Below are 11,627 nucleotides of genomic sequence, written 5' to 3'. Positions count from 1 at the left end.
AGTTTCTGCTAGCAGTGGATGATGCATATGATGCCTTTTCAGGGAAAAAATGTAGATCAATCATACCCTTTTGATTTTTAAAAACGAGTGCACCGATCAATGAAGTCTTGCACATTTTACTGAAAGTAAATGTAAGCAGAAACCACAGAAATGTGTGGAAAACTTAGATATGGTGGACATCCACTCCAGAAAATATATTTGCAAAACTCACTAGAGAAGGTATGATGTAGAAATAAAGAAAAAGATAGCAGGAAAGACACAGCAGGAAATCTGAAATGGCTCACTCCAACCACAATCAGAAAAAAAGGTCTGAAAAAGTTCCATGTTAAGTTCAATTAAATGTAAGGTCTACTTTATAGGTTAAGGAGTGAGGTTATTCAATTAGGTATTATTAGGTATAGGAAATTAGGTATAACTGCCAAGCCTATAATTAATTATATGACATAAAGAAGGGATAGAGAAATAGAAATGTACTTTTATTTGTAATACAGCAATTAAACAACAAAAATATGAATAGAGGTTTGTTCAGCTCCTATGTTTTCAGAACTGAACGTTACCTTTCACATTAAGCAAATTGTATGTCGATCTCTTTCCTGATGCGTTTCACCCATTGAGGGCTTTCTCAGGGAATTTACACACTTCTGAGTATGTATTGGTATATGTGATATGAGAGGTGATTCCAAGGATACTTTTATAGGTTATCTTATAAAGTATGTCTTGGGATGTGTCCCTATAAGGGTTGTCCGACAGTACTTTTATATTGTGTCAAGATGAATGATTGCTCGTGATAGGGGAGAAAATCTCCAGCAGCCTGTCAGAGAAGAAACAGGAGCAGAACAAACCTCTATGGTTTATATTTTTGTTGTTTAATTGCTGTATTACAAATAAAGTAAATGTTAGAAATACTCTTTCTCCTTAACGGTCTGCCTCAAAAGCCTGCTTTCTATCCCTTCTCTAGGTCTACTTTATACACCGCCTTTCACCCCTTAAAATAAAAATGGCTTAAATAAGCCAATAAAACATATTTATAAAAAAAAAAAAATATCTTGGCTTCACAATTTGGGAGGGGTTGTGAGTAAAATAGATCTTAGTCTATTGTAATACTATTGCCATATATAAACATGGCATCTGTACACTGTATAGTAAAACACTGTTACAAATCTTTATATAAAATCACATACTGTATGCCCGTATTATTTAGCTGTTAATCACATTATACTTCTAAATTGGTACCTGGATTGGCTTTCACCCAACCCTAGACCCCTTTATTTTAGTTCCCAAAAGTTGAGCTCTCACCTAATTTTCCAGCGCTTAGATATATCCACACATACCAATAACTACTCCTATTACCTATTCCATGTTTACACCTACCAAGGTTCCCCCTCTCTCCAGTCCCAATACTTTGATGACATTTCTGCAGACAGGGAAGTGGAATCATTGGGCCTGATTTATTAAAGCTCTCCGAGACTGGACAAGATAGGCTATCATGGAAGAACCTGGGTAATTACGCAAAAAACAAAAGGGATTGTGCTATGACTGCATGCAATGACAGATCCAGTCCAAAATAAGGCATATTTAATTCTATTCAATTACTGACTAAAAATAACAAATAACCACAACACCCCTAAAGCACCAATCACTTAACTTAATCATGTCTAATCCACTGGGACACTTGAGATTTATAAATAACTTAAAGGCAACTAAGAAGCAAAAAAAAATTGCTTTCAGATGAAGATATTCTGTCTGTCTTCAGTATTAAAACATTTGGAGTGAAAAAAAAGCTCCCACAAAAGAGAGAGACTGATTGCAGAATATGGGTGTGTGGTCACATATTTACAGAGGACAGAGAAAAATAAAATCAAAAGACATCATTCCAACCTACAATGAGCATTTTATGGTAGACAGGAAATCTAAAAGACAAATGGGGAGATTTATTCATTTTTTCATAGAAGACATGCAAATTTGTTACTATAAAATGATATTGACAATAGTGGTATTTAAAGAAAATAAGAATATACAATCTTCCAACTATACATTTACTTACAAGGCAGCAGTTTATGTCTTTAAGCTTATAAACTGTAGATAGTAAACATTTGTACAAAAGAAGAGCAATATAAAAATGTGCATTTATCTACACGTGTTGTATGAATACCACAGGATGAAGAAGCAAGAAATGGTTAAGATTATTTAGCTGTTCTTGTTCTAAGCCGTCTCTTCATTATAAGGTGATCGCTTTCCTTGTCATTATTGTCCATAAGGATCTGTGGAAAGGGAAAAGAGGTGCATTTGTATTCATTTCAGATTTACCCAATAATATGAACTATATGAAATATTAAAATAGGTTTATAGAACAAAAGCACTACATTTTACGCAGACTAGAATGGTAATATAGAATAAGCATCACGCATGTGATCAGCTAAATATCTTTTTAGTTTTAGTTGTCGTATGCAAGTATTAAAAACACTTTTTTTGCAGTCGGTATTGTGGACAGATGTGCATGGGTAGAGGTACTGTCTGTTTTTCGTGGTGACCATTGTGTGCAGGAAGCAAAGTAATGATAAAAATAAAATTACAGTTCCCCAGAACGGGAGGTGGAGGGAAATCTTCCAATGACTTGTTACTGTCCTGCCTTTTGGAGTAGTCATATGATTATTCTACCCCCTTCCCCGGAGGTATATACTGACTCACATCTTTCCTACTGAACATTAGATTTTGCTATTCACAAATTATTGGGACCTAAAAAAAGGCTTCTAACCCCCAAACCCGTGATAGCTGTAGGTTAGGTAGTGCCATTAACTAAATCCTCTTATTTTACCAAATCATATTGACAATGGTTTTATAAAACTTAACAGCTATGCCACTTTCACACAGGATTCACCTATAACTACTCAAATGTTCTAGTGTCAGTTATAAAAAGGCCATACATGATTTGCAAAGAGACTTACTGCATGAGCAGGGATGTCAAGTGGCGCTGAGATTTCCGTGTACAGCTTTCTCCTGGATTTCTTGGGTTTATTCTCTTCTTCTTTATTTCCAGAGATCAAATCTGTAGTCTTTGGAGCCGCAATTGTTCCAAGGAATTTTTTGGCTTGAAATAAAAACACATTCTTAAAATGATGCTTGTTGATTAAACAAATCAAATTTAAATTTCCACTGAGAATTAAAACAGCTTTCAATTGAATCTAAAATTATCAGCTGGGGAAAATACCTTTATGCTGGAAAATGGAAGGAGAGCTCTGTAAAAATTCCCCAAGCTTTTGCAGGGTGCCATCTTTCTTCCGATTGGAGGAAGTGCTGGAAGTAGACAGCTGCTTTGTCAAGATTTGTTTCTGGAATAAAAACATATATATATATGGTAATGTCTATGTGCACATCACAGATATTTTAAACAATCTGTGAGCTTGCATATTTATTATTACCAAAGTACATCTTAAAGAAGGATCAAAATGCTTTACATAAAGAATACCATCTCCACACTCAATGCAAATTCTGACATTTATTAATTAATACAGTCAACCAATACAATGTGCCCAGAGGCTAAAGTGCAAGTACACGGTTAGAACTGCATTTTAACTAGGACAAGGGCTATTGTAGACCCATCAGTTATAAGCTAAAATGAAACCCTTCACACTTAAATATTAATTTGCACTTAAACAGCAGAAATGCTTCACTTTGACCAGTTCTGTTTCAAATCAAATGAACAATGTAAAGGAAAAGCATTGCAGACTGTCCAAGACTTACTTTGGTGTGATACAGACCTTTCGTAGAAGGAGAAGCTAATGGGAACTGTGAAAGTTGTCTTGTATATGAATAGGTTTCAAGGATTTACCATTTGTAAGGGTCTGGGAACATATGGGGTAATGCCAGGAGTTGGTGCTACTTTAAATAACAGGATTAGGACATATAAATATTTGCCAGTCTGTCAGTCCCACAAGACTGGACATCAGTTTGTATGGTAGCATTTATTATGCAGAAATTAAAATATCTGTCTGCTATTAGTTTGGAACCTCTCTATTGGTATATTTTTTCCCACTAGCCACACTTTTCTGTCAGGATGGTGACATGATATGAATATCACATGCATTCTAAGGTTTGCCTGCCAACTTTATTTAGTTTGTCCCAAAACTATTTAAAACAGATTTTTTTAGTGAGCATTTCTATTACTTATTTGAATAAGCTGTTAATTTAGCTGTTGAATATTCCCCTTTTAATAAAAGGTCTAAAAAGAAGTGGCAAAGAATATGCAAGCACCGCATAATCCAGCACAACCAGTTTGTCTTTAGATGTACCATGAGTTACTAATCATGATTGCGTTTTGCTAAATATCTTTTTAGTTTTAGTTGTCGTATGCAAGTATTAAAAACACTTTTTTTGCAGTCGGTATTGTGGACAGATGTGCATGGGTAGAGGTACTGTCTGTTTTTCGTGGTGACCATTGTGTGCAGGAAGAAAAGTAATGATAAAAATAAAATTACAGTTCCCCAGAACGGGAGGTGGAGGGAAATCTTCCAATGACTTGTTACTGTCCTGCCTTTTGGAGTAGTCATATGATTATTCTACCCCCTTCCCCGGAGGTATATACTGACTCACATCTTTCCTACTGAACATTAGATTTTGCTATTCACAAATTATTGGGACCTAAAAAAAGGCTTCTAACCCCCAAACCCGTGATAGCTGTAGGTTAGGTAGTGCCATTAACTAAATCCTCTTATTTTACCAAATCATATTGACAATGGTTTTATAAAACTTAACAGCTATGCCACTTTCACACAGGATTCACCTATAACTACTCAAATGTTCTAGTGTCAGTTATAAAAAGGCCATACATGATTTGCAAAGAGACTTACTGCATGAGCAGGGATGTCAAGTGGCGCTGAGATTTCCGTGTACAGCTTTCTCCTGGATTTCTTGGGTTTATTCTCTTCTTCTTTATTTCCAGAGATCAAATCTGTAGTCTTTGGAGCCGCAATTGTTCCAAGGAATTTTTTGGCTTGAAATAAAAACACATTCTTAAAATGATGCTTGTTGATTAAACAAATCAAATTTAAATTTCCACTGAGAATTAAAACAGCTTTCAATTGAATCTAAAATTATCAGCTGGGGAAAATACCTTTATGCTGGAAAATGGAAGGAGAGCTCTGTAAAAATTCCCCAAGCTTTTGCAGGGTGCCATCTTTCTTCCGATTGGAGGAAGTGCTGGAAGTAGACAGCTGCTTTGTCAAGATTTGTTTCTGGAATAAAAACATATATATATATGGTAATGTCTATGTGCACATCACAGATATTTTAAACAATCTGTGAGCTTGCATATTTATTATTACCAAAGTACATCTTAAAGAAGGATCAAAATGCTTTACATAAAGAATACCATCTCCACACTCAATGCAAATTCTGACATTTATTAATTAATACAGTCAACCAATACAATGTGCCCAGAGGCTAAAGTGCAAGTACACGGTTAGAACTGCATTTTAACTAGGACAAGGGCTATTGTAGACCCATCAGTTATAAGCTAAAATGAAACCCTTCACACTTAAATATTAATTTGCACTTAAACAGCAGAAATGCTTCACTTTGACCAGTTCTGTTTCAAATCAAATGAACAATGTAAAGGAAAAGCATTGCAGACTGTCCAAGACTTACTTTGGTGTGATACAGACCTTTCGTAGAAGGAGAAGCTAATGGGAACTGTGAAAGTTGTCTTGTATATGAATAGGTTTCAAGGATTTACCATTTGTAAGGGTCTGGGAACATATGGGGTAATGCCAGGAGTTGGTGCTACTTTAAATAACAGGATTAGGACATATAAATATTTGCCAGTCTGTCAGTCCCACAAGACTGGACATCAGTTTGTATGGTAGCATTTATTATGCAGAAATTAAAATATCTGTCTGCTATTAGTTTGGAACCTCTCTATTGGTATATTTTTTCCCACTAGCCACACTTTTCTGTCAGGATGGTGACATGATATGAATATCACATGCATTCTAAGGTTTGCCTGCCAACTTTATTTAGTTTGTCCCAAAACTATTTAAAACAGATTTTTTTAGTGAGCATTTCTATTACTTATTTGAATAAGCTGTTAATTTAGCTGTTGAATATTCCCCTTTTAATAAAAGGTCTAAAAAGAAGTGGCAAAGAATATGCAAGCACCGCATAATCCAGCACAACCAGTTTGTCTTTAGATGTACCATGAGTTACTAATCATGATTGCGTTTTGCGATTTGTAATTAAAAATACATTTAGACTCAAACAAAACTCTCAATTCATGAGAACTGGTGGAACTAGCATGCTCATTTTCCAGGGACCCAACTTTTCTTAGAGACATCGTCAGAGCCAATTTATTTAAGGCTCCTTAGAGACATCGTCAGAGCTAATATATTTAAGGCTCCTTGGTCAGTGTTACATATAAAGCTGTAAAAAAAACTCAAAGAAAGAAAAGCCTGAATGAAGTCCCAAAAATCAAACTGAAATGCACTATAAAGTAAATTTTAGATAAGTATCCAAAGACAAAGTATACAGACCTTTGATTCACTGCTTTTGATAGCAGGACTTGCCATTGTGGCTGGTGTCATTTTATTTGTTCTTGTATTTTTCCGGTTTTCATTTTTTACGTTATCCTAAAAGCAATGTACAAATAAATAAAGATGCACTTCCAATATATGTTTTAGTACAACTGAAAGGAGAACTCAGAGCAAGATAAAAGATTGCCGAAATGTGTAACTTACTGAATATGTTACTGATATAGAGGCTGAATCAGTCTGCCATATCTAGCCTTTTTAGCCAAAATAAAGTAGCCTTCCACAAAAATGTAACTAGCAAAAAAACAGGTTTTACAAATCTTTAACATAGGAATAGGAACCTTTTGCAAGTCAAATGACTTAAATTATCAATCTTAGGACTCATTGGCTGCAATGACCAAAAATATGGATTAGCATCTTGGTGTTTAAGCTTTGTGAACTAGGCTTACTGAAGTATCCAAAACAGAACCCCCTCAAGTAGTACAACATTAAATAATAAAAAAAAATGTTGCTTGTTTAGGAATATTGGTCTTTGCCTTAAGTTCTCATTTCAAAAATGTGTCAATATGAGACAATTTGGTTATAATACGTAATTAAATGATTGTGCAGTATGATCAACTTTGGTTAGTTGGGTGGTAAACCCATTAAATCAAGTCAGCACCATGTACCAGCACCCTGTGACGCATAAAGAAGGAGCATACCCCACTTTTCCCAACATGTCTGACAGCAAAGAATAGAGATAATTTGATATGACAAAAACAAAGTAGTGCTATGCTAAGTGTGGCAACTGATAAAGTGGGTGTAAACCATAAATGATTGAATTTTTAAAATATTTTACTTACCCCCCTAGCGGTATTTCCAAGTGTGACTCGGGGTGGATTTACGGTGACCCGATATTACACAGATTACACACACTTACTTTGCTCTGTTGTCGTCCCCCAGCATCCTGCTGGTCCCCGCAGGTCGCAATGCAGAGACGCTCTCTGAGGTTTCCCGAAGACGTCGGTGCATGCGTCAGTGCAAGCGGGCAGGCGAGCAGATAAGAATGAGATTCAAATAATTTTGTAATGGATTCAATACAAAATAGCTGTACTGAGTCCAATACAAAGAAAATTTCATATAATATAATATATATATTTATATTTATTATATGATGCTGTACAGTTATAATACGTGTTTTTTTTAGTTAAAGTTTATGAATAAATATATTAAATTTATTAAATATTGGACATATTTCGGTAAACTATGTCTAAGAATTATAGCCTACAATGTAAAATAATTTCCATGCAAAAAAAAAGTAATGCTTTTGCATGGAAATTTGGACGGAATTAGAATGGTAAGGGAAATAACTTTATCCTTATATGTATATTAGTAGTGCGGGTCTACATCAGCTGGCACTTTTCTGATCATTTTCAAGCACTAGTAAGATAAACCCTTTCCTTTACATTAAAAGCCTCTCCAATAACATACACTAATAACATACAAATTGCAAATATGGAATCTTTATCACATAGTTATACTTCAGCAGATTGATCACACAAGTTTTCAGGGAAGTTCCACTACCATCAAGTGATAATTATGATAATATTTGTAATATTAATATATGTTGACAATAATGTTTAATGTCCTCCATAACATATTTCCACAATTCCAATCAGTGGTTGTGTTCACTACATTTGTCAACAGCCACAGAGATGATTCAGAACCTTGGTCACAGGCTGTGTTGTTCCCATTAAATTTAAAAACTTTGTTTTACACTTCCTTCTAACTGAAAAGGTGGTTAAAGCTGAACTTTACTGCCAAAAAATAACTTTAGCATCAGCCAGGCTTTCCTACTGCAGAAAAGACCTATTGTGCAATAAAATCTTAATTCATTAGAGTGTAGACTATGATGTGCATGTGCAACTGACTGTGCATTTTCATCCCTGCCATGCATGAGTGGTAGGTAGTTCCAGGCTGACCAAATAACATGACAGAACCAAAAAATGACATTGGCAAGTACAGATTGCTGGCCATCAAACTTTAATTCTGCTTTAGCATATAGGTCAAACCTTGAGTTGGGTTCTTACTTATGGTATGGAAAATTTGGATAAATATGAATGAGTGTAAAGATTGACTTGAATGCACCAAAATGCCAAAGCAAAAAAAGTAATTTACATACAGTATTTACTTATACAACAATATATATACTTTTATACTTGTTATGATGACATTGAAGTAGATATAAGGCAGGATTGACATTTCTGAAATTGTCTTTGCTGTATCCAAGGAGAGAGATATACCTCGTCCTATTGATATTTTCTAGGGAAAGCACTTAAAAATAAGGGGCTGCTTGCTCATCTGGAGGCTTACAACAAGCACTTCAGTTCAAAATATATTGTATATGAAGTGAGATGTACATGGCAATCACAACAGACCTATGCAGTACATACAGAAAATAATGGTCAGTAATGGATGTCAAAAATACGACGGACCACTGTGTTTTCCATCACGCTGTAAGATTCAGGTAAATATCTAGTGGAAAAAGTCATTTTAAAAAAAATGTTGCTTGTTTAGGAATATTGGTCTTTGCCTTAAGTTCTCATTTCAAAAATGTGTCAATATGAGACAATTTGGTTATAATACGTAATTAAATGATTGTGCAGTATGATCAACTTTGGTTAGTTGGGTGGTAAACCCATTAAATCAAGTCAGCACCATGTACCAGCACCCTGTGACGCATAAAGAAGGAGCATACCCCACTTTTCCCAACATGTCTGACAGCAAAGAATAGAGATAATTTGATATGACAAAAACAAAGTAGTGCTATGCTAAGTGTGGCAACTGATAAAGTGGGTGTAAACCATAAATGATTGAATTTTTAAAATATTTTACTTACCCCCCTAGCGGTATTTCCAAGTGTGACTCGGGGTGGATTTACGGTGACCCGATATTACACAGATTACACACACTTACTTTGCTCTGTTGTCGTCCCCCAGCATCCTGCTGGTCCCCGCAGGTCGCAATGCAGAGACGCTCTCTGAGGTTTCCCGAAGACGTCGGTGCATGCGTCAGTGCAAGCGGGCAGGCGAGCAGATAAGAATGAGATTCAAATAATTTTGTAATGGATTCAATACAAAATAGCTGTACTGAGTCCAATACAAAGAAAATTTCATATAATATAATATATATATTTATATTTATTATATGATGCTGTACAGTTATAATACGTGTTTTTTTTAGTTAAAGTTTATGAATAAATATATTAAATTTATTAAATATTGGACATATTTCGGTAAACTATGTCTAAGAATTATAGCCTACAATGTAAAATAATTTCCATGCAAAAAAAAAGTAATGCTTTTGCATGGAAATTTGGACGGAATTAGAATGGTAAGGGAAATAACTTTATCCTTATATGTATATTAGTAGTGCGGGTCTACATCAGCTGGCACTTTTCTGATCATTTTCAAGCACTAGTAAGATAAACCCTTTCCTTTACATTAAAAGCCTCTCCAATAACATACACTAATAACATACAAATTGCAAATATGGAATCTTTATCACATAGTTATACTTCAGCAGATTGATCACACAAGTTTTCAGGGAAGTTCCACTACCATCAAGTGATAATTATGATAATATTTGTAATATTAATATATGTTGACAATAATGTTTAATGTCCTCCATAACATATTTCCACAATTCCAATCAGTGGTTGTGTTCACTACATTTGTCAACAGCCACAGAGATGATTCAGAACCTTGGTCACAGGCTGTGTTGTTCCCATTAAATTTAAAAACTTTGTTTTACACTTCCTTCTAACTGAAAAGGTGGTTAAAGCTGAACTTTACTGCCAAAAAATAACTTTAGCATCAGCCAGGCTTTCCTACTGCAGAAAAGACCTATTGTGCAATAAAATCTTAATTCATTAGAGTGTAGACTATGATGTGCATGTGCAACTGACTGTGCATTTTCATCCCTGCCATGCATGAGTGGTAGGTGGTTCCAGGCTGACCAAATAACATGACAGAACCAAAAAATGACATTGGCAAGTACAGATTGCTGGCCATCAAACTTTAATTCTGCTTTAGCATATAGGTCAAACCTTGAGTTGGGTTCTTACTTATGGTATGGAATATTTGGATAAATATGAATGAGTGTAAAGATTGACTTGAATGCACCAAAATGCCAAAGCAAAAAAAGTAATTTACATACAGTATTTACTTATAAAACAATATATATACTTTTATACTTGTTATGATGACATTGAAGTAGATATAAGGCAGGATTGACATTTCTGAAATTGTCTTTGCTGTATCCAAGGAGAGAGATATACCTCGTCCTATTGATATTTTCTAGGGAAAGCACTTAAAAATAAGGGGCTGCTTGCTCATCTGGAGGCTTACAACAAGCACTTCAGTTCAAAATATATTGTATATGAAGTGAGATGTACATGGCAATCACAACAGACCTATGCAGTACATACAGAAAATAATGGTCAGTAATGGATGTCAAAAATACGACGGACCACTGTGTTTTCCATCACGCTGTAAGATTCAGGTAAATATCTAGTGGAAAAAGTCATTTTTTATCAATTTGAAGTACTCTTGAGTGCAGCATGTCTTGAGTGACACAGCACTTTGATACACAAGTGTGTTCTATAAACATAATAATAAAGATAATGACAAGGTGCTCATTCCTACGTACTTTACAATAGAAAAAAAATAAAAAATAGAACAGATTCCAGTGGTAGGGTACATAAAGACAATTTTCTATTGACAACAGATGCAGATATAGTCTGTTAAAATAAATCTAAAACCAATAATTAAAAACCTAAATAAGATAAATAATAACAGGTATTATAAATGTTGCTGTGAATATTTTTTATAAATATGCAGCTAGCTTTTAGAAACTCCATGAAGGCCCATTAAGGCTTTTCTTACTGGACAACAACCAATTATGCTTCTGGGTTGAGATTCCTGCACCCCTTGTCACGACTAAAAGTGCAGGCATTGATCACTGCTGTCCGGAGCAAAGATGGCCAAACAGATGGAGCTAGCTCATGTAACCAGGAAGGAAATGAAAGAGCAGCTTTCATTAAAATGGACGAGAAAAAAAAAAAAA

General features: G+C 34.9%; 1 protein-coding gene across 1 annotated transcript in view; it reads right to left on the bottom strand.

Annotated features, from left to right (window-relative positions):
- Positions 1-1,871: 1,871 nt before the first annotated feature.
- KIF20B (kinesin family member 20B) overlaps positions 1,872-11,627 on the bottom strand; it is a gene marked incomplete in the record, with an annotated part of 49,850 nt that continues 40,094 nt past the window's right edge. The window contains 4 exon segments of the mRNA XM_072424897.1: positions 1,872-2,261; positions 4,848-4,990; positions 5,111-5,231; positions 6,525-6,620. Of these exon segments, the coding sequence (XP_072280998.1) occupies positions 2,184-2,261; positions 4,848-4,990; positions 5,111-5,231; positions 6,525-6,620 (438 nt within the window).

Source organism: Pyxicephalus adspersus, chromosome 10 (assembly GCF_032062135.1).
Source record: "Pyxicephalus adspersus chromosome 10, UCB_Pads_2.0, whole genome shotgun sequence".
In the NCBI taxonomy this organism is placed as follows: Eukaryota; Metazoa; Chordata; class Amphibia; order Anura; family Pyxicephalidae; genus Pyxicephalus; species Pyxicephalus adspersus.
Note: the sequence above shows the minus strand (reverse complement) of the source record. Positions and strands in the feature narration are given on the sequence as shown.